The 23,658-nt window shown below is 45.5% G+C and overlaps 1 protein-coding gene across 1 annotated transcript in view; it reads right to left on the bottom strand.

Annotated features, from left to right (window-relative positions):
* Positions 1-200: 200 nt before the first annotated feature.
* The window catches only part of LOC119377811 (hemicentin-1-like), a 42,179-nt gene continuing 18,721 nt past the window's right edge, over positions 201-23,658 (bottom strand). The window contains exons 2-8 of the mRNA XM_049411648.1: positions 9,476-9,586; positions 8,393-8,602; positions 6,602-7,060; positions 5,350-5,643; positions 4,448-4,774; positions 1,946-2,210; positions 201-390 (exon numbers count right to left, since the gene is read on the bottom strand). Of these exons, the coding sequence (XP_049267605.1) occupies positions 201-390; positions 1,946-2,210; positions 4,448-4,774; positions 5,350-5,643; positions 6,602-7,060; positions 8,393-8,602; positions 9,476-9,586 (1,856 nt within the window). The remainder of the gene's footprint in view (positions 391-1,945; positions 2,211-4,447; positions 4,775-5,349; positions 5,644-6,601; positions 7,061-8,392; positions 8,603-9,475; positions 9,587-23,658) is intronic.

The raw sequence follows: 23,658 nt of genomic DNA, 5'->3' as shown, positions 1-23,658 counted from the left end.
GTCTTAAGTAAGATCGTCTATTCATGGACCATCACATGAGTCTCAGATCACCATTTTTAACGCAAGTGGCCCACAAAACACGCGCTCCATTATCTGGTCGTCACGTCACCAAACGGCATTCCACATCGCAAGATCTCTGTGTCACTGTTATCGATGACTGCCCGTCCAGTTCTCGCATACCACCCATGCCGTCTGCGCTGTCAGCAGCCATCCGTCGCCGCGAGGTACTCCTTGTGGTCCCGAATGTGCACGGAGTCGACGTCTTCCCGACTCGTTGAACTGGTGTCGCTCTTGCACTCCTTGTCGGGCGGCTTTCGTCGCTTCTTCATCCTCTTCTTGCGGACGTGTGCGCAGTATATGGCAACCAGTGCCGTCAGAGTCACGGCGAGGCTGCACGCCAACACGACGACGCTTAGGGCAAGTGTCCAGCGTCCCCCACGTGTGTTCCTCTGGAGATCTGCGTGTCAGTGAAGTGATGCGTTCATAATCATAGGTCGGCCAAAAAAGCAGAGCTCACTCGGACTGAATAAATATATTTTGCGGTTAGGCCTATAGCTCGGACTCAGGCTCACCGATATTTTCCTCAACCGGACTCACTAATACTCAGTCTCACGAAAATGTTTCTTAACTGGACTCACTCAGACTCAGACTCACTAAAATATTGCTTGACCTGACTCACTCAGACTCAAACTCACCAAGGTATTCCTCACTCGGACTCATTCTGACTCACGGCCTCATCTGAGTCTGAGTGAGTTGATTCGTGAGTGAGTTTGTCAAACTATGCTCATAATTCAACAGAAACAATGAGTTGAATCCTGCTTACTCTGTTTGTACAGGGGAGGATGGAGGAAATTAAGATTATAGCGTTTAGTGAGAGCGATTACAGCTTTTTGAGAACATTTTGGAGCTATGCTCCGTTTCATACGTCCGGTGCAGCGCTGTGTAATCGGTGCAGCGCTGTGCAGCGCGCGTCTCGCGCTTGGATTTCGTCGTCGCAAACGTGGCCTCCGCGATTGGCTCTGGCTGCGCGCTACCGGAACAAATTGCGGAGGCCACGATGCGAAAACAAAGAGACGCTAAGCGTTCCAGAACAACCTATTTACAACCGCATAATTGATATAAATAACGGGGTTTGTTTCTTTCTATGGCACAAAGCATATTAATTTCTTTCTCAGTCTAAAAACAAAAAAACAAACACATTACGGGTGGTAAAATTTTCGAGGGTTCCTCGGTGGGTTATTTCGTTCATGAACATTGTAGCAGAACAGCGCAGAAAATGGGACAAAGAACGCAGAGGAGTTGATAAATAAGCGCTGCATCCTGTGTGTTCTTGCTCCCTTTTTTTTTTTTCGCTGTTCTGCCACAAGGTGAAATGACTCAACTATTTCTTGGCGTGAACACATCTACTGCAAACAGTCTCGCAAGCTTCCGTAGCTTTGCGCCCGATGTATGAAACGTACTATTGTGCCGTGCCGTTTGTCTGGGCCATTTGTGCTGGGCCGACAACGCTGTGCCGTTTGTTGAAGACGAACGCCACAGCATTGTCGAAACGTTGGCTTCAGCGACACCCCGTGTTCAAGAATTTGTCATCTCCGTTTAAATCAACACGTTCACCTTTGGCTTACCTGTGCACCGCGAAAATATGTTTTATGGCAGTTAACCCTACCGTCCTTTCCAGAGGCTTTATCGTCCACTAGATACAGTTACACGAAACATATCACAAAGCAAATAATGCCGGCAGTTTCTGTTCCCATTTATCCAGATTGAGTGGTACATTGTGACACAGAACTTTCTCGAATTATTTTTTTTTTCATTGTTTAAGGAGATTCAGTGACAAAGATAGCGTAGCTAGAGCATTATGATCAAGGCTTTCACGGCTCTCACCTCCTTGGCCAATAAGAGTTTGTGCCGGACCCAGGGTGCGTGCGTAAGTCTTGAAGCTCGCCTCGGGGGCATTTGAACAACGACCAAGTATTCGGTGGCCGAGCGGAGTCTGTTGACGAGAACCGGACCCAGGTCCGTGCTCCAGAAGCTGCGTTCCGATCGGTTGCCCCTCCTGGTGTCGAACACCTGTACTCGCAGTCTTCGTTCCGGCCTTAGTTTGGTTGACGACGTCGTGGTGACGTTGGCGAGAGGTGTGAAGCAGGTCAGGGAGAAAGAGTTGTCGGTGAAGTTGCCCACACTGCATGTCAAGGCCGGTGTGTTCACGCCTGCACATATGGCAGATAAGCAATGTTTTTTTTTTCTTGCTTTTCGTCGCGACATGTGCTCCGTCTTGTATGTCTACGGATTTTTTTTTTTCACCAGACAGCCGATACATCAAGGTCTGTTTTTTCACCGATACATCAAGGTCCGTTGCGGAGTTAGAGATAAGAAAGTTGGTTTCAAATTAAGTACCCGGACCAAGTGCTTGTAAGGCAAATAACGTTCAGGTGAATCTACTCAATGATTCTTGAGCAGCTGTTCTCTAAAAAATGCGCTAGGCCAGGTAGCTAAGTTATAGTGCCATGCTGCAAAGCTCCCGAAACGCAGCAAATCACCAGAATAAATGAAAATAGGAGAAGGAACAGTTGGAGTCCAAACAGCGTTTGCACGTCTTCTCAAACTTCAATTTCATCCTTCCATCATAGGAGCTAGCATTGCAAGGGTGGAGTCTTGGGTTGTAGTTAAGTGCCGCAATTCCACAATGACTAGATAGGCTTTCGTTTCAAATGTTCAATAGATGTTGCGGAAGGGTGAGAGAATGCCCGAAGTAATTATTAAAGGCAAACGTATTTCCATATACTTACACTTTGCAAAAAAAAAAAACTGTTATAAAAGAAAGACTTGGCTAGCTCCACGCCGTCAAAGCAGTCGGACAGCGAAGCTGCAAGCGTGCGATTGGTTGTGATTGGCTAGCGACATTACGTGGTGTGGTTAAACAGCCGCTAGATTGGAAATACACGCGCTTCGTTTTACAGCGAAAGCTGTTATGAGATCATTCACGGCCGTTTTTGGTGCCGTAGTTGTCCGCCGCCGCCGCCGCCGCCGGTGTCCGTAACCGGTATCGCTCGAAATAAGAAAAAAAAAACTAAACAAGAAAAAAATTCAGGATGGAACGAGGTTCGAACCTGGGCCCTCTACGTGGGAGCCCAGTATTCAACCCCTGAGCCATGCCGGTGCTGAAACTGCTTTGCAAAAAGGTCATACAGGCTCATGTCGGGAACGACCACACTAGCATATGCCAATATAGCTGGGTGAAAGAGTAGAATAAGCACCAAGCGTCGCACAACGCGAATTCTGTAACCAGGCGTCACCACAATGCGAATTGCGCAACGAGTAGGTGTTGATGCTTCCAACCCATTACAAAGAGCTCTGCCATAATTCTTCGTCGTCATCACGCACGCATTCGAACACAAGTGCGCATAAGCCTTACATGCGTTAGCAGGTACCAGGCGGTCTGTAGAATGGACGAAAAATGGCACAGTGCCTATGCCCTACTTCTCAAAAATTACAATGTTTATAGCGTAGTGGGTTCCTCGCAAGTGCACTTCTGTTGGTTGCCAAGGAAGCCCATAAGGCTCCCATGATCCATTCCTCAGGGTCTCACAATAAAGTCAATTTCTCCTCCTCTCTCTCACGCTTAGCTGTCTCGGTTAACGTGATGATAAAGCGTGGTGGGACAGTTAAATAACGACCGGGGTCCAACAAAATAGCACTTACGTAACTAAGTGGGTCGTTAGAGCTTCCAACCCATTAAACAAGGGCGCCAACCATAATATCATCGTCATCAACCGCCGCCATCAACAAACTGCACATAATCGCTACATATGGTACCTGCTTCTCGCAGAACAACGAATAATGTCGTGTGGGTGCTTCCCACCCACTTCCCAAAATACGCCTTCGTGGCGTAGTGGGTACGTTGCTAATGTACCTGTATTAGTAGCCACAGGAGAGTTTATAACGGGGACGAACATGCCGCTCTTTCCAGCTTTCGCTGTGACTGCTGCGCGCTTCCGCGCAGGCTGGCGTTTTTTTAGCGCTTCTTCATCATCTATACTCTGCCTCCACGTGAAATGCATGACTCTTCCTCCTCTTCTGTTACTATACACGAGGACGACAGACATCTTAGTCGCATTTCAGTCATCATCATCATCATAATTTGGTTTCATTTATTTCTTCATTCACTCCACCTCTGGTAACGTGACTTGTGCGGCAACTACTACTACCATTACTACAACAACGACTACTACTACTACTACTACTACTACTACTACTACTACTACTATTACTACTACTAATACTACTGCTATATACTACTACTACTACTAGTAGTACTACTGCTACTACTACTAGTGCTGCTACTGCTACTATTACTAGTAGTAGTATTACTACTAAAGACAGCTTCGCTATAATAAAGTAATTGTGACTTATACAGGTGCTTTCGAACGAATACGCAGCTACATACCCTTACCTATAAATTTGAACCGACACCGTCTCTCCTGAGTTCCCACGGCGTTCTCCGCCCAGCATGCGAGCGCCGCATCGAATATCGAAGCGTTGGGGACGATCTCCAGGCGGTTGGATTCCGTCACGACTGGCAAGAGCAGTTGCTGGCGGCGCCTGTTAGGATGGCTTTCCCGCGCGGCTTCCGTGCCACGCGTGCCGTTCACCACGAGCCAGAAATAGCGCAGGCCTTCGCTGGGATCAGCTCGCACGAAGCAGGTCAGGTTCACGGCTGCGTCTTTCTCGACGCTCAGGACGAGCTCTTCTTCAGAAACGCACCTGGGAGAGTCTGTACGGAACGCGGAAACAGCAGGTGGTCAGAATGTATGATTAGCTACTTCGGCGAGTCGGCGCAAATGCATAAATACTGCGTTACTTAAAACATATACACAAATCAGAGGCTTTTTATCATCTGAAAACAACAAAAACAAGTTTCTTGAATGTGCATATTCTCTGATCTGCTCTCTTGGGGTTTGTTTGTTTGTTTTTATGTTTGTTTGCAGGTCGAAGGTGTTGGCGGTTTGTTATATTGCTTTGCGCGTGCTTATTTTTTCCCCTATTTAGAAGTTTTATAGCGTAAACTTCAAGGCCCAATTGACAAAGTACAATTAACTTCAATATTGCCTATGCAGAAATGCGCGAGGTACAGGTAGATAATTTAAAGACGATGCGCATATGTACCTATCCGTGCGGTCTCCCTGTTAAATATATCAGCTCTCGTTAGCTTAACAGTTTTGTAGATGAGAAATATTTCTCGAAAGGGTGATTCAGGTATTACCCAGAATTGTTTTAACCCTGGCCGCACGACACTATTCAATCAAAGGGTGATGTTATAAAACCTTGAAGGTTGACACGTCTACTCACATCTGACACGGATGAGAAGCGGCGTGCTCTCGACGGTGTCACCCCGGGTGTTGGTCACTCGGCACGTGTAGCTTCCGCCGTGACCGGGAGTCACCCGGCGGATCACCAAGTACCGGGAAGTGATCACCATTCCCCGGGCCAGGTCGGCGTCCAGCTCTCGACCGTCGCGACTCCACGTGACGTGGGGGATTCTCGAAGCGACCAGGACTGAGCATTCCATGTAAACGTCCGCTCCCTCCATGATGTGGCTCGCGTTGAGACCCGTGCCTAGCTTAATGCTTACTTCCGGCTTGTCTGAGCAGAAGAAGAGCGAAACATATGGTTTGTGTATGTGAAGTAAAGCCCGTTGACTTTCGTCTGACGTCGAGGCCTAGTTCATGCAGCCATAATATGTCCTATATTTTAAGTAACCCCTTATTTCCCAATTACTACCTCCGTACTGTCTCATTAATATTCCATTTATATCGCGTTACCGTACCATTACCGCTCAGGCATTACTGAATAGATACCACATCGTTGTGTTTCCGTTACAACGATGTTACCATTCAATACAGATACTGTTCCGTTACACCACTTTACGATGCTTTTTTAAAATATTGTCTCCTTCCCAGTACCATCGCGACACCGGTTTACGTCAGGGAAGAGCTCTTTCTCGACAATTTTTCCTTAACACAGAGACTGCGGTAATGTCAGATAATTGCCCAAAGACATTGGCGAGTTGTTCTTGAGGAGAAAGTCGAAAGTGAAATTGATCTTTTCAGGTGCAAACCAACGCCCTGACGGTGACTTGGTGATGCACTTTACGGATGTGTGGATGAAGAACGCAAACAAAGTATTAATGTTCCATTTTTTTAGTGCGTCCTAGGCTGTGATTAACCCATTCACAAATTTCATATTTGGTCGCATCGGTACATGTCATATATGACAAACGTTTTCTCTTTGCTTGCTTTCATTAGACTTTTACACCAAAACCGCATGCTGAAGCCGATGACGTTAGGTGGATGTTTCGGCTTAGTTCGGCCCTTCGAAGGTGTACCTTACGTTAACGACAACCGATATTTATTTTAAGTGCAAGTGATTCTTGTCGCCAATAGTTAGGTACGTAACTTATTGATTTTATTGCGATAGCAATTCACCAATGTACATCGAGCTTATCGTACGTGAGACACCGTCGGTAACCTGTCTGACCCACACATTGCTTGGCGACTCCAACTATCCTTTTATCTTCATTATCTTAATTGCGTTTACTTACTTGACACATTCACGGCAAGGTAGCGACTGAGCACACCACGATGCTCCCGCAAGTTGTCGTTGCTAGCACGACACTCGAGAAGCTTTCCCGCTTGCTCCGAAGACGGCAAAAGAAGTACACTTGCTGTGACGTTGTCCTCGACGCGAGTGTGGCTCAGGCGCTCGTCCAATGGCAGTCCGTCCAGGAACCACGTGATGTTCGCCGGCGGACGACTTCCGGTTGCCTCGCACTCGAAGCTGCGCGGCGAGGAGAAAGTGGAGGCTGAAGACGAGTCCGCGCTTGCTGATTGTATGGCTCGACCGGAGAAGGTGCCCGAGATGATATCCTCAGTATCGCGAGCCGAAGTCGAAGCCAAAGCCGAAGACGTCGTTCTCGTTGCCGAAGGGGCGACCATAACCCAGCCGGAGGCATCCGCGTTATCGTGAGGCCAGCTCCATACGGATACTTCGGCAGGCGGCACTAGGATAAGTTGAAATTATGGAAGTAATGTGGTTATTTGTTTTATGAAATAACGAAGAGGAGTAGTTGGTGCCATTAGTGTGGAACCGACTATACTTAGCAATTTAGAGAATGCAACAAAATAGATTTGTTTATTTTCACATATTGTAGACCAGCTGCAGGGCTGCCATTGCAGTACGCTTGAGGGTGGTTCCACAGATGGATCATAGCTTTGTGCGTGTTGTGCTTTCATCGCAAAGTTCGCGCTGAAGCCATAGACCACTACCAATTTCAGCTACTCACTGCAGTAGCTTTCTGCGACTTCTCGTTTCTTTCATTAAAAGATAAATAAATTATTGAAATAATTTCAATTGAAGGAGTGGGTGAAAATACAAAAACAAACATAGCCAGCATGAATGCCAAATCCAGTCAGTGTGATTCAATATGGTGTCATGCAGCAACAGTCATATAAACATAATTATGCAAACAATAACAGCAAAATAGTTTACAAAAAATGAGAGGATTGTGGTTGACAACGTGTCAAGGCATTTAAGAAATGGTGTATGGGTAACGAATGAATATGACCTAGTTTACTGCTCCATACTTCTATGGTACGGGGGAAGGGGCTCTGTATGAAAAAGTCAGTCCGCGAATAAAACACAGATACGTTAAGTACACGACTGTTTCTGGTGGATGTTAACATGGTAGGTCTTAGATAGCTGTTATGTGAAGACCAGTTATTGCGGTGAATCTGAACAATCAAAACGAAAGGAATGAATTTCACGAAATGTCGAACCCAGTCGCATATCAGACTTATTGTTTTGTTACGTACCTGATTTATTGATAGGTAACAACCTAATTTTAAACATATAAAAATTATGGGCAGTTTCAAATGATTTAATGTCACGAAGGCTGATTAAATAGCGGAGCTGGTGGCATCAGTTTTAGCTTAGCCATAGCCGAACATTCCCGAGGGAATGCGAAACGAACAACCCAGAATGAATGCGAGACCCACAGCTTTTCCAGGATAGTTATCAGCCTGTCCTCCTCTCCAAACCCCGTGCTTCGCTCCCGCCTTAGCTTCGACTTTGCTCTCCTCTTCTCTTCCTCTGCTCTCCTCTCCATGTCGCTCACCTTTATTTACCAGGCTCAACTCACTGCACTAGGCTTCCCTCTCACCCACTTAGCTTTAACCACGCTCTCCCTCTCGTCAGGTTTCACCCTCGCAGCTGGGCTAGAAAGTGCGAACGACGGATCCCCAGGGATTTACCTGGGCCTTAAACAACTACACTGTTAAATTTATACGTGTAATTAAATTCAGGCATTTCGTTTGTGCGGTTCGTACGTACTTACGGAACATGTCGACAAGCACAGAGCTTTCCATCGGCAGAGTGACGTCACTGGTTGCCACGCAGCTGATGTTCAAGAACAGATCTTCGCGAAATAGAGGGCCGAGGTCTAGGTGGGTCTCCCGGCCGCCGCTAGTCGTCGCTACTACAGTAGCTACCGGCGAGCTCAGTGCCTGGCCCTTTCGCCTCCAGGTGAGCTTCAGTTCTGGATCGGCTGCGCAAGCATAAGCCGGGGTAATCACGAATTGTTTGAACAAGTTACCACGAGCGTTTTTGCATTATGCATTCTCTATTAATTGAGGGCCGGTGAGTGTTGAAGCAAGCGTGTGTTAGGTCGCTGTATTTTAACGAGACGAGCGGAGTACCTTCGACCACGTTTTTCTGAGTTGTGTAGATAGAACACCATTTAGGAAGTGCCAGTTCTTTCTTTCACCACCATCACCGAAGAAGTAAGCGAGGAAACGTGATCAGAGGGAGAGAACAACGTGATAAGAGAAGAACTTCATTTTACGAAAAACGATCAGACTCGGTGAGTGCCTCTCACAAAGTAGTTATCGCTAACATGAGCGCGTACAAGGCAGAAAACTGGAGGCCACCACTGGTTAACATGCTTCTCCGAAATTGCGTATATGGTATTACGACGAAGTCCACCTGACGAGCTGAGGGTAATAAATTGACTCCATCAATTAAATATTGAAAGTCGACATGAAACATGTGAACTAGAATCAGGCCCGTAGCCAGGGGGGGGGGTGCTAGGAGCCCCCCCCCCTAAATTTTGGTGAAGTAGGCGTTTTTACCAAAAATAAATAATAAAAATAGGTGTTTTTCTCAAATAGTCAAGGTTTTCAGCAAGCGCTACCCCCCTCCCAAAAAAAGAGAAAAATTCCTGGCTACGGGCCTGCCTAGAATCGAGAATGAAGTTGCAGGCGTAATGCTTAGGAAAATCGCCGCCTTCATATGCTAAAGCGATCATAAACAGACTCGTTGTGTGCTGTTCTAATCACGTCGCCACCTTGTTTTTAAAGAATAAAAAAAGGTGACGAATATGAAGTTGTCGTTTAATTAACAAGTGATTTGATCTTCACACCTGCAGGCACGGCGCAAGTCAGCCGTACGGTGTCGCCCTCAGCGTAAGGCCCCGCTGTCATGCGCAGTAGGTTGCCTTCGGAGTCCCTTATCACAGGAGGCTGCTGAGGAACTGCATGTAAATGTAAAGGAGAGAGAGATAGAAAGAACAGTCATCGCAAGTGGGCATATCCGAAAATATGAATGGCATTGTTCAAAGAGAAACATAGTTGCCTCTTAACAAACATTGTTATGGTTCAGTCCCAACTCGTCCACCTCCTCGACATTTCGCTTTCGTCAAAATGCAACCACCACGGATGGAACCGAACCCGCGTCCTTCACTTCAGCCGCCAAGCACCGCAACCACCGAGTCACCGCTGCGGCAGTGCTAGATATAACCGGAGAACGAAGCCTTTTTCGAAGCTTTTTTCGCAAACACTTTATCGGGCAGCTGATTAAGAGTGTAGTTACACGATGGTTACGTGAAGGCCAGTGAGATCGATTTCAGGTGGCGTAGTCGTGTAACAGTGAATATATTGTGTAAAAAAAGGTTATTACTCAAAACTCATCCGAATTCCCCCACTGCGTCATGCCACATAATCAGGTCGCAGTTTTAGTAAGCAGGACACTCAATATACTTTTAAATGTCTCGGTCTCAGTAACCGCAGCAGTCATGAACTAAGCCATATCTTTCATACCGCAAGCGCTGGTCACAACATGACTATAGAAACAAGTGGACAAGCAAGAATTATGGCGATACCCAGAAAACAAAGATGCCAAAGCTGATACATTTTTTTAGCAGACACTGGAAACGATGCCACGTGCCGCCGGTTACAACCACACGCCTTTTTTTTCTACATTATTTTCTTCGCTTCCTGGGTAAAAATTTTGCCGTTCAGACCCCGTTAAGTAGGTGGTTGGACGAGTTAAGAAAACGACATGTGGCAAACGGAAATGACATGTTAGAGAATACGGTCCCATGCTTCAGTTAAAGTTTTCCGGGAACCGCGTCACAAAACAAGTTCTTTTTAAATATACGGCTGTTTCACCGCCCGAGAAGCGGCTGCAAACACGTGTCTTTGAGCAAGAGAAAAAACGAAAAATGTTTAGCGCTGAATATGGCACAAGTTTGATGTACGATCTCCCGGTTGTCTGGACCGCTAGCTGCCTACGCATATTGCAAACTACGTTGTTTCGTGGAGTATAATAAACTACGTTTCAGGGAGTATATAAACTTCGTTGTTTCGGGGAGTGTGGTGCTCCTGCGTCTATCTTTTCTTTGGCAAGTGGATAAAGAATGATTTGTGTTCAGCCAGCTTCAAAGCATAGCAGTTGCACGCGACTGCCAATCGAGCGCCCTCCACTAATGTAACGTAATTACGGGGTTTTACATGCCGGAACCACAGTGCGATTGTTAATCACCCAGTGGCGGGGGATCCCGGATCCATTTTGGCCACCTTGAGTTCCTTACCGGGCACCTAAATCTGTTTACACGGACGCTCTTACATTTGGACCCGATCGAAATGCGGTCCCAACGGCTGGAAATCAAACCCGCGTCCTCGACTTTAGCCGCCCGATACCTTACCTGCTAAACTACAATCACAGGCGAGTAACTGCACGGATAAGCTGAGTTCCCATAGGTTCAACAAAGTGCAACACATTAAAAAAATATTCATAATAATATTCGATTGCGCGAAATACATATGTTAAGTTGTTCAATCATTTTTGGCAATTAAATTAATGTCATTTGTGTTTTTTAGACTAAGCTGCCCCCTATTCGCTGACGTTAGCACGTTATTGAAGTTGCTACTGCTGACTGTTGTGACTGTCGTTTTTTACAAACGTAGCTGGGGGCTTACGTCAAGCTGCCTCTACGGAGAGTAGCTATTACCTACAGCTTCCACCAATGTAATGATAAAAAAACATTATTATTATTATTATTATTATTTTATATATTATTATTATTATTATTATTATTAGTATTATTATTATTATTATTATTATATTTATTATTATTATTATATTATTACAGCGGTGTTGGGAGAACCTCGCTATGTTTCTCATGTCGTCGCGCGCAGCTTCGCCTAGCTGATATACGCCACAGAAATTGGGCAAGGAAAGGTCAAGTACACACATCGGGCAGACTAAAAACGAAAATGCTGTCTAGCCAAGCGCAAGCTCCTAGTCCTATAAAATGCACCACATGCTGGTGTTATGGGCACAGTGCTAATGGTTGTCTCGAACCAATAAACTAATAGAGGAAAACGAAACTGAAACTGCACCAGAGATTGAAGATCTGAATGACCCGATGCAGCTTGTCAACGCTTTGAACATCGGGAGCCGAACGATGGCGCAGTCGGAGTGCTGCATTCGTGCGAATACCGAACATCGAAGAGCTTTACTTGAACAATCAAGACGAATATTACACTTCATTAGAGGCAAAGGATAATGTATACAAAACTTCGGCTGCCGAGTTTGCTAGGCTAAAAGAACACCCCCTTGACGCGATTACCAAAAGTATCCCGAGGGGTTTTACAATGCGCCTGAAGATGAATTTACAGTCACCGTTCTAAATGTCATACAGCTTGGCAAACATTATGCAGACTTGGAAAACGATGACGTCTTCCTGTTTATAACCGAGACCCGGTGTGGTTTGGTACTACTTTAACGGGCTTCCATTATCTCCGCTGTTCTTTTTGTGTTTGCAATAGCAGAAGCACGCATAATTTTTACAATCATTATTATTGTCGTTGTTATTGTTATTAATTAGTTTACTCTACGTGAAAGCTAACGTGCTTGAGCCTTAAATCTTCTTTGAGGCAAGCTTGCTGCCACTGTAAGTGTAATATACCATCCCGTTTATTTATTTAGATTTTCATCTATTTGTTTATTCACTTACTTGTGCGTTATAGTATCAAAGTCATTTTAGAAAATATATTTTTAACTCCGACACAGTCCATCGTTGCAAACAGACATCCGAGTAAAAACACGACCTCGACACCTTCCGTCGATGTCGCTCAAGTTTTACAAAACGGCCATTTTTAGAAGCAGGGCGCTTCCAAGTTTTATGCGAAATATTCCAAGAAAATAAAAAAATACGCAACTAAACCAAAACACTTTATTATAGGCCCTCCATCTCAACTCTAGCTCTAGCTCAAATCGTAAAGACATCCTGGGTCGTAAAACTTCGAAACCCGCAGGAAGGTCTCTTGGCGTACGCGCATTATCGAACACCTGTTTGAGGTTCGGCACGTGGCGGTGCTTATATGCAAATTAATCGCCGTCAAATTGCCCCCTGTCTGATTTAGACGACTGCGGGAGGCATACCTTCGTGAGACACTTTGTGGTAAAGACGGCGCAGACATGCCCGAATGATTTCAACGCATTAGGGCGCAATACAAAATCGAGCGATAGAACACTTGCAGCGTCAGTTCGACAATATATATATATATATATATATATATATATATATATTATATTATATTATATATATATATATATATATATATATATATATATATATCTATATATATATATAAGGACGACAGGCAGTGAATTCCTTCCAGTGCCTGGTTTTCCTGTTAGGCACACCCATACGAATGGATACACCATATAATTTAGCCAAGGAAAGCATAGGGGGCGTCATTTGTTGTCCATTGCTGTAGTATAATGGTTATGCCTTTAATCAAAAGGAATCAAAAAGTGGACTAAAAAGCACCGTTTCTGTCCGTGGGATCCGAACCCACAACCTTCAAACTTGAAGGCTGTGGTTCGGATCCCACAGACGGAGAGGGTGCTTGGTCGTCAACTTTAATTCCTTTCAATTTAAGTCACATTACACTATAGCTGGAAACAAGGAATAACACTCCCTTTGCTTTCCTTGGCTTAATTGCCTGTTGGATTTACGTGGATGCGCCTAGTGAAGAAACAATCCCTTCGAACGATTCTACTTCTTTCGTACTAAATACTCAGTTGGGACATCGATCTATTACAGAGGAACGCGACTACATCGCAAGGCACCTGAACCTACAAATTGACACAACCAGTAGATCGATCCTGCGATACACGGGAAGAAGAACTCGAGGCCTGACCAAAAAGTAGGCGAAAGCAATACTCTATGTCCACTAACTCAATGAAGCACGTGCCCTGTGAATACAATGAAGGCGCCAGCGCGTTCTCGTCACACTAGGCCCCACGGGCCCGATACTCCGTCGACAATGACCCGGTGGTAGAGTTTTCGTTTACTTTACGCCGCGAAAAACAAACGAAAAGTCGTTGCTTCCGGAGCGGCGCAGAAAGCGTGTGACCACGGGCGCCGGGTCAGCCGGACCGCGGATAGCATTACAATGAGCAGTTGAATACGACTGGACGCAAGGAAATCTTAGGTACCACGAGCGGGACAATGTTCGTGGACGTGACGTTTCAAACCAAATGAACATGGTAATTTGTTCCATTGTTCTGTGTTGAGATTGAGGAAGGTATCTTCGTATAGTCAACAATGATCTCGAATCCAGGACTATGGACATGTGCGTTAAAGGCGCAGAAGGCAACAAAACCGCTACTGAAATACCCAAATTCAGGAGATCTGTGCGGCCGCCTGTAGACTTGATGTGCTCCCCCACGTCTGCGCGTGATTCTTATCGCCCCTTTATTCCTACACCCAGTGCAGCACATGTGTCTGGTTAAACATTTTCTTGCCTCTCTCTCTATCTCTCTCTGTCACTCTCTAGACATCTGAAACGGTGGTTCATTGTTCGCGTAGTTGTTGTTGTGAAGAAGAACAAAAATCCGAAGGAAAAGAAAAAGATGAAAAGACTTTCCAATTTTGGATGCGCCTGTTGGAATCGGTTCTAAGCGATACTTCAATTTAATTCTTCTGATTGTGTGCTACATGTACCAGTAAAAATGGCTTTACCTTTAACCCTTTGTATCCCAGCGTCCACATATGTGGACAAAACATATCAGTGAAGTGGGATCAGGCTAGCCAACGCATTGCCTTAAAAATCGATTTGAAATGTTGGCATTACTTCAGAATTTCATATAAACATCTATATGTGTCCACTTCTGTGCACAAACAGCGGTAAGTGCGCACAGAACAATGGCGTTCTTCCCAAGTCGCCTGTAGAGGTGTATGCGTACATATTTTTTACAGGTTCACTCTAAATTCGTAGTGTTTTTATATTATTGAGATTTATTCGAGAAAAGGAATGGTTTATCTTGTCTTTGTGTGACTTTTGTTGCACTGTGAGCGACCAAAGTTTTGCAAGTTGAGTTGTCGCTGCGGCGTCCACGTTTGTGGACACCAGGCATACCGAGTTCGTGTAAAAAGCTGATAGAACGCCGCATGGTAGTAAGACCCGCTTCGTTGCCGTGCGGCTCTACCCAAAACATTATCAGTGATATAGCTAAACACGCCTTGTAGAAGTTATTAAAATTTATTTGCTTTATTCTGGACGCGGATTAAGTGATGACGACATACGTGCCATAATTTTCGAACTGACTAGCAGAAGCGAATGATCCGATTTGGAGGGCACCGGTAATTAGCACGTTGAAGTAGAGCCATCAACAAGCAAATGCCTTATGAAAAATGCTACTGCTGATGATGAAAGCATTCAGTTTGAACGTAACCATGAACGCGCTGGTAATGATGATCAACCAAGATAAAGATGATGACGAACACGTTGAAGTAGAGCGGTGGGCAAGCAGATGGGCTTTGAATGGTGATAATGATGGTGATGATGAAGGCGTTGAATCAGAGCCGTTAGCCATAGGCCACGTGACCCCATATGATGATGATGATAATAATAATAATGATGATGATGATAATGAACGCGTTGAACTGATGATGGCGTTGAATATGGTAAGTAGTGATGATGATAGTGATTATTGTGTTGGAACAAAGCCGTCGGCAAGCAAAGTTCCCATGTACGATGAAGGAGGATGATGGACCCAGTGTAACTGGTGTTCCCAGCGTCCACATATGTGGACACTTGTTTTCTTGTAGAACTAAAGCTAAAACTTCCCATGTTTTGGTTTATTCCCACTTTCGTATGTATTGTAATTTCATATGCGCAAAAAAATATTTACTTGCGCAGCTGGATTGGCCATGGGATACAAAGGGTTAATGTAAGCAAGATAAATATTCTAAAAAAGAATCAATGTACGGGGATAGGGGTTCGAAAATACGCGAACACCTGCGTGCTCAGATTTATGTGCGCGTTCAAGAAGTAGTCATAATTTACTCGGATTTTCTGCTTTCGCTCATACGTGACATAATTGATTTTGTATCCGCAAGTTTTGTATCCGCACTCGGCATATTCGTTGCGCGCGCTCTTCATTGTCCACGATGGTTTTTGTGCGGGGATGCATGGATGAATGAATAACTGATTTGAGCGTCCCCTATATATCGAGGCGGTGACCTGCGAGCCACAAAGCTCAATTTTTTTTCATTCGGCCTGATGCCTTGTCTATCTGACATAAATGTTCTATTCTGAAGAAACAGAAAAAAGACGATAGAATTCATAACGTAACTCTATTCGTCTTGCAGTAGAGTGATATTGGTTATCACGCAATCTTAGGTTTGTTTATTTCTGCCTAATTTTGCGGCACCAATCCTCCAGGAATATTTTACTAATCCCATTTTCGAAGATTTTAACCTTTACCGTGCTGTACTATAAAGCCCAGCGCTTCATGTAGGCTAATACTGAAACAAACGCTGGGATCAACAAAGGCTCACAGCGCATATAAAATACACACAACAGAAGAATGACGACAACAGACAAAGCACCGACCTGCAACTGAGGCCATTAAAAGATAACTGATTTAATGAATTTCACAGATTTGATAAACAGTTTGTAAGTGTGCCATCTATGGTATTGACTAAAAGAGACAATTATTGTACCTTGCGCATGACCGACGTAGACGGCGTAGGCTAATAGACATTTCTTGTAACGACTCTTGACATCGTTCTTTTTTCGCTTTCTTTCTTTTGTTTTGCGTTTGTTTGTTTTTCATGGTGTCGCGTCTTTTTTGATATTCCGCTGCTCCAATGAATTTCAGTTGTAGGTCAGTGCTTTTTCTGTTGTCATTATGCTTGTTTTGCCCGCGTTTCTTCTGTGCTGCAAGCCTTTATTACGGACCACCAAATTTCCCAAGGAATGACACTCAGGGATTGATATACTTACATTCAATTATGACAAGCTCTATTGTATTCTTTTGACAACTGCGCGCGTATTCTTCTTTACTGGATGTCGATTTAGAAGTACGCGTTGTCAAATAACTCGACCTCGCTCTATTGAGTAAAGCAAACCAACAACGCAGAGAGCCTCCGAGAGGCGTCATTGCCCAACATGTTTCTTTTTTTTTTGTTCAGACCAATGCAGTCCAGACCCTGGAACAAAAACACTCACACGCCCTCCGATGCAGTCACTTAATGCGACTCGAAGGCGGAAGCTACCTCCTTTTTCTGCTTTTTTTATTGCGATAGCAATTACATGAACATTCTCGGCGGGTTTTTGCCATCGCCGTCATTTCCCGTATGCGTTTATGTATCTATATATGAAAAGCCCAAAGAAAAGAAATCCGAAACAACCGACCGCGAAATCGAACCAGCGACCCCTCTCTCCGCAGCACGCCATTTCAGACATCTCTACCACGTGCCATGCATCCGCCAGTATAATAACGGTGAGAAATTTACATACACCAATTACCGCTGGCGGTACGCATATCTTGGAGAATCTTGAGCGTGTTTTCTATCACGTAACCTCGTCAATTTTCTTTCGATTGAATGCCCTTGACACCCAGATAATGCCCCTATTTGTACCCCTTCGCGATGTAGACACCCCCCCCCCCCCCCCCCCCACCAAAAAAAAAAAAAGAACGCCCGGCACACTCTAGTACTGTATATGCCACCTTTAGGTGAAGGTAGCATATACGGTAACTCTAGGCACACCTTGCGTCAGATGCCACCTGTGGCAGGCGACGCAGAGGTGTCAATGTACGCGCCGCACTTTAAAAGAAAAAGAAATCTAAGAGCGCCTGATTCTACATTGCCGACATTTGCAGCGCGTTGCTCAAGCCCAAAGACGTAACAACTGCGACAGTCGTTAGTTCACGCTTGCCCTGTGCATGCCTGTGCGTTCTTTTCGGGTGTCCTTCTTTGTGCTTCAGCGGCAAGCTGCAAGTATCGAGCTCATACGAAAAATAATAAACTCTCCAGCCACTTTGAAAAGCTATAAAACTGACTCGACGTTTCGGGACCGATTCGGTCCCTTCCTCAGGGGTGACTGTTCGGCCGGCTCCGAAGCTAGCGAGTTTCTTTGGTGGTGCCCCCTCTCCATCGTCCTTCTTCCCGCTGGAGAGTTTATTATTTTTCGTATGAATTTTTCACCCAGCCAGACAGATCTCTGTCGAATATGTTCACATTTAAAAAGTATCGAGCTGCTTGTCGATCTACGTGTGACATTTCAATTTCTTGCTATTGCATTGATTGCTACGCTCTTCCGGCGAAACAGTGACTTTTTTCTTATAAGTCAATCTATTCCATCTCCTGCGCCCCCTTCCGAAAACTTTGGGCAGCTAACGTGGTTTCGCAATGCCTCCAGAATCGGAGGCATTGTAAGCTTTCTGCACCTCACTTTGCTTTGCCCTACTTCCGGGATCGGCCCATTTCTGACCAAGCAATGTTGCCATGTGATGACGTCTCAAATTTTGGCGATTCTGTGACGTCATGATGGCGTCATTTGGGGACGTCATCACGTGATGATTTTTTTTTCGTCCGGCGTCGATGGTCAATTATCGTGGTTGATGGGGCATCTAGGGCTTTCGCCTTAATGAGACAACTCCCAAAGGATATTCTGCGTGGATTTTGAGGCAATAGCTAGCCTTAAGTGTTTCGTTGCGTGGACCTTTGAGCGAAACAGTGCAAGCGAATAAAATAGTAAGGAAGCCCACGTGAACGACGTCACTAATGACATCATGCCATGTCGTCGTAATGTCACACATCTTCGGAATTAGTGACGTCATATGATGACATCATAATGTGATGTCTTCAGTTGGCATCGTCGCTTCGTCTAAGATGGCCCGATCCCAGGCGTACTGGAACGAGTGAGGTGCAGCAAAGCTTCGGGATAGAGAGGGGGGTGCGGGATGAACAACGCAGTCATCTAAGATTGTCAAGGTAATTTAGTACGTGTCTTTAGTCTGTTACATTGACGCTCGTTATGTATTGCAGAAGCGTGGTCCCCGATTGTGTAACTTAATGCATTGCCAAGTGTAAAGCAGGCATTCTCCTTCAAGTGCTAGCGTAACATGCTGCCGAATTTCTAAATATCTTTACGACGCTGGGAGCCTTTAGAAATTCTGCCGACCACAAGCGATGTCATTGAGGTGATGATCTGCAGTGATTGCAATCGGGTAGAAAATTGGAAAGCTCCTATTGAAAGCACGTCTATATTAATTGAGCTAAAGGTGTCATACAGTGTACGGATAAGATCAAAACGCCAGTTCTGCCATTCTGGTTGATCAGTATTTCAATAAATACTTTTCATATTCATGCAGTCTTTGCAAGAGTAATTGGTGGGGCTGTGTTTTAAAGCAAGTGACCTTGTTCTAATGCATTTTGGCTCTAGCTGCAGTAATTCTTTTACTGCCATCGAGGGGTAGGTTGTAGTACTCTAAATCATTCGTCACATTTCTAAACAACACGCAACGAATGCGCGTCGTTCGTAAAACATATCTGATTCATTTTCGTATGGCATTTCTTTAAGATGCGAAGTATGTTATGGCGGTGTTCAAACCGGTGGTGGTGTAAGGCGTGACCACCATAACTGCGCATGCGTCTCCCACTCTCCCTCTGAAACGTGGGCTCAACATGCCGAAACGGTGCTTCGCATCGCCTCATGGTCCCCTTTAGCGGGAGATGGTATGATTTTTTAACACGAAAGTGTTTTATGCAGGGGTCCACCAAGATTTCAGTGACGTATTTCCGTCACGGAAATGACACCGAAAAAATTTACTCGATCGGATGGCAAAGAAAAAAAGTTCCGTCAACGGGCATCGAACCCACGACCGCTCGGTTCGCAACAACAGATGCCGGGCACGCTATCCACTGCGCCTTGGTCACAGACTCTAGAGGCTTTACAATAGCGCCTTTTATATCTACCACTCTCCCAGTCTGCGGGGTAGTGTTGTCATCTGGGAGCGGTAAAGTTAAGTAATTCGTCATTACTGTGGCCTCCGCGATTAGCACATGCAACGCGTTACGCGTCCGTCCCATTCGGCGCGTTTTCAATAGAAGTTCAATTTTGTCAGTGCCTTAACGCACCGCGAGGTGGCGATCTTAGCCGAAGCGTCGTAAAAGCGTCGGCCTCGCTCATAGAATCACGCTAATCCAAACGAAAAATAGCTGTGTGACGTGCACCTGCCTCACCTGCTGGCTGCAACACCGCGTTCCCGCTAACGCGCTCGCCGCGAGAAAAATCGCGGCAGGGCTACCGGGGCGGCACGACGCGCTTTGCGTTTCCCTCTAGTCCGGCCGTGGTGTTCAATCACATTTTAACATGGCGCGTGATGGCGACGAAGTTCTGCGTCCAATATGCGACGCCCTTCTGGCTATCACACCTCGTTTTCTGATCACGCTTTCACCGTTAACTACTACAGCTACTACAAGGTTTTGTGTAATATTTAACATGGACGTTAGTCGTCGGGATGGAGATGTACCACCAATCATCAAAGTGGGTGCATCGACGTTAAGCGGTGCTATTCGCCGCGAGATCAGGCTGGAGGCGGCAACACCGTCGCCACGTTTGTGTGGATAGGCGGTCGGCGGCACGTATACAGATGTACGCAGCAGCGCTTCGCCGTAGGCGGTTTGAGTCGATTATCGGCGAATAAAGCGCGTTGGCTGCAGCCTAACGGTTCTGTATTCACCTCCATTGCCAAATTAATGCACGAGATTGGCCTAACGTCCCTATTACGTGTGAGAGAAGCGCAATCTGCCAGTAAAGGGGGTACTGGCCTTCGGTCACATTCGTGTATTGCACAGTGTTCGATGTTTTTTCATGCTTTATTTGCACGTGTTTAAATTGTGTTTTGCCTATACCACAATATAAATAGTGTTGCACTACTGAGCCAAATAAGTATTTACTTCTTGCTCTGGCGTCTACAAAGAAAAGGGGGGGGGGCTGTATTTCTGCGTAATTAAATGAAGTAGAACTTAGTGCACTCTGCTTTTCTTTTCGCATCTATGCGCGTAGTGCTATAGAAATTAGTGGCTTCAGGTCTTTTTAACCGCTAACAGGCCTCTGCAGAAGCTAGTTCATGCTTTGCGGTAACAAGGATTTCCAAATCGCCAACACTTCACGTCATGGTGTCGTTAAAATCTTGCATTCACACCTCGACATTTGGTACCTTATTTTTTCGTTTAGGACGACGCCAAATATACAGTGTAATCTGCTTGAACGGCAACGTGGTAACCACAGTGAAATGATTTTGGCGAATGGACGGTACGATGGTTAAACCTAGCGCCATACCGACACGCACGTGCATGCACTCGCGTATTAGAGTGCATACAAGTCTAGTAAGGCGAAATGCTTATGTATCTTGTGTAAGCATACGTACAAGCATGTGATACTGTGCTAGCACAACGGAATAAGCTGTAATCTGAGGACGTGCATGACGTACAAGCACATGCGAACACGGTGTGGCTAGCAGACGACGCAAGGAGCCATCCACACCACGGTGTTTGGTCCGCTCGCCGCTAGGTGCCGACTCTGCTCGATCTCGCGGCCAATAGCTACCAGACATCAATATACATTGCGCAAACTCTCTTATATCAATGTACAGTACACATTAGGCTACTTCTGTAAGGGCACGCTTTACTTCCGTGTTATTCCGATTCCTATGACGGAGGGATCAACCATCTTTTTTAACCTATAGTGCTTTTACAGCGGCCGGCCGCGGCGCTAGCATTTGAAATGGTCGCGAAAATGCCACAGACAGGTGTACTTAGATTAAATGCATGTTAACTAACCACAGGAAGTCGATATTTATGGAGTCCCCCCCCCCCCACTATGGCATGCCTCATAAACATATTGTAAATTTCGCAAGTAAAAACCGCAGAAATTATCATTTTTACAGAGGAGCATGCAAGTGGCACACCACCTCGGTTTTTTTGGCGTCCGTCAGCGTGCAAAAAAAAAAAAAGCAAACCCGCGTGACCTATTCAGCGTGAGCGATGACGGCACCTAATGATGTCATCATGATGTCATAGATCGCCAGAACTAATTGCGTAATCATGTAGTCATCGTGACGTCAAACGATGACGTCACATGATGACGTCATCAAGCGACCCCATTTATCGGTCAAAGGCGGGCTGATCCAGGCGGCCGTGCAACACCCCATGAGGTTCAGAAGGCTCCAGGGAGCGGTGCGCTTTTCGTACGTGTTTAGCCACGTCAGTCGAGCCTAGGTGCTAACTTGGCGCGATCGTGCGGGGCAAGTATGGGTCGATCGCGCTTTGTAAGAACGCCCGAGGAGCGGGTCGTTTATGAGGGACAGCGACGAGACCAGAGGCGAGAGTGCTTCCATCAGCTGCGCTCGTCACCCACCTTCAAGCCTTGATTATGAGCTATTTTATGAAAACACTACATACGAAGAAGACGTAGAGACGAACAGAAGTAGACGTTCGTCTCTACGTCTTCTTCGTCGGTAGTGTTTTCATAAAATAGCGCATAATCAAGACTTCGACATGAACCAACTAGCCCCAACCATCGGCTTACCCACCTTCACAGGGTGGACTGGCTCCAGCTTTCTCGATTTGAACAGAAGCGCGACGCACTTGCAGTATTTCTTTTCTTTCTTTTTATATGTTTCTTCGAGTCGTCGGTATTGCGCTCATTGTTCGTATTTTTCTGTTTTAAGAAACCCAAGTGAATTGCGGTGGCAAAAAGTAAAAAAATTGGAGGTGGGTAAGTTTATCCGGTGAAATAAAATCATAACGGCTTCGTTTTCGGCGTTGCCACTTGCACAACAATATCGGCGCATTCCAGACTATCAGAAGAAGCGATGAAAACGACATGCTGAGTTTGTGTCGCAGGACCTGTTTAAGCTTTTCGTTTGTCCGTTTCCTGCGAATCGAAAGTATCATCCTCATGAACGGCCTCTACCATATATGGCATCTCGCGCCGCCCAGCACCTAGCACAGCTGCGCCTGTCGCGTGCAACGCAGTAAAACTCGGCCGGCGCGGGCTCTCTTCGTCCTCTTCTTGATCTTCCGCATCGCTCTCAGAACGCGCAGCGTCTATTTGTCCGGCGTGGGATGCAATAACGCGGATGGGCGAGTGAAGGAGTACAGAGAGCGAGAAAGAGAGAGAGAAAGAAAAGAAAGGGATGAAAAGAAAGAGAAAGAGAGAAATGAAGAGAAAGAAAGTGGATAAACAAAGAAAATGATAGAGGGCATAGAAAGAAATTGACGGGGAAAAAGACGTAGAAACAAATACACACAAAAAGTGATAAAGAAACAGAGAAAAAGACAGAAATAGAAAGAAAGAGAAAAAGAGAAAGCAACAGGAAAAGAGATAGAGAGAGACAGAGAAATAAAGGAAAGGAAAAGAAAGAAAGAGCGAGCAGGAGAAAGAAATAGACACAGAAACAAAGAAATAGAAAGAAGCAGAGATAAAAAAGAGATAGACAATACAGAGAAAAAGAGAAATAAAAAGAGGAAGATAGCAAGAGAAAAATAAAGAAAAACAAGAAAGGCAGCCCATTCCCGCTGTTCCTTCAGCCTTGCCACCACTAGTTCGAAGCTGCCTCTCTTTTTTCTCAGTCAGTGTATTCTTCCTCCCCGCAGCACTCCGATAGGTTTCTGCACCTAACGTGGTTTTGCATTGCCTCCAAAATCGGAGGCATCGCGAGCTTTCTGCGCGTCATCTGGTTTTGCACTGCCTCCGTGATCGGCTTGCCCTTGACGTAGCGAAGATGTCATGTGATGACGTCATCATGTAACGTCACGTTATGTGACGTCGTAGGGACGTCATGATAATGCCACAAATAAGGGCGACTTATAACGTCAAGACTGCGTCATGTGGCGACGTCATCATTCGTGTTGACGCCGACGGTCAATTTTCGCGTTTGATGAGGTATCCACCTTATGAAACATCCGTGGTCCTTTAGCGCGGCCCTACAGAGGCAGAGTATATAGTGAGA

Source organism: Rhipicephalus sanguineus, unplaced genomic scaffold (assembly GCF_013339695.2).
Source record: "Rhipicephalus sanguineus isolate Rsan-2018 unplaced genomic scaffold, BIME_Rsan_1.4 Seq568, whole genome shotgun sequence".
NCBI lineage: Eukaryota > Metazoa > Arthropoda > Arachnida > Ixodida > Ixodidae > Rhipicephalus > Rhipicephalus sanguineus.
Note: the sequence above shows the minus strand (reverse complement) of the source record. Positions and strands in the feature narration are given on the sequence as shown.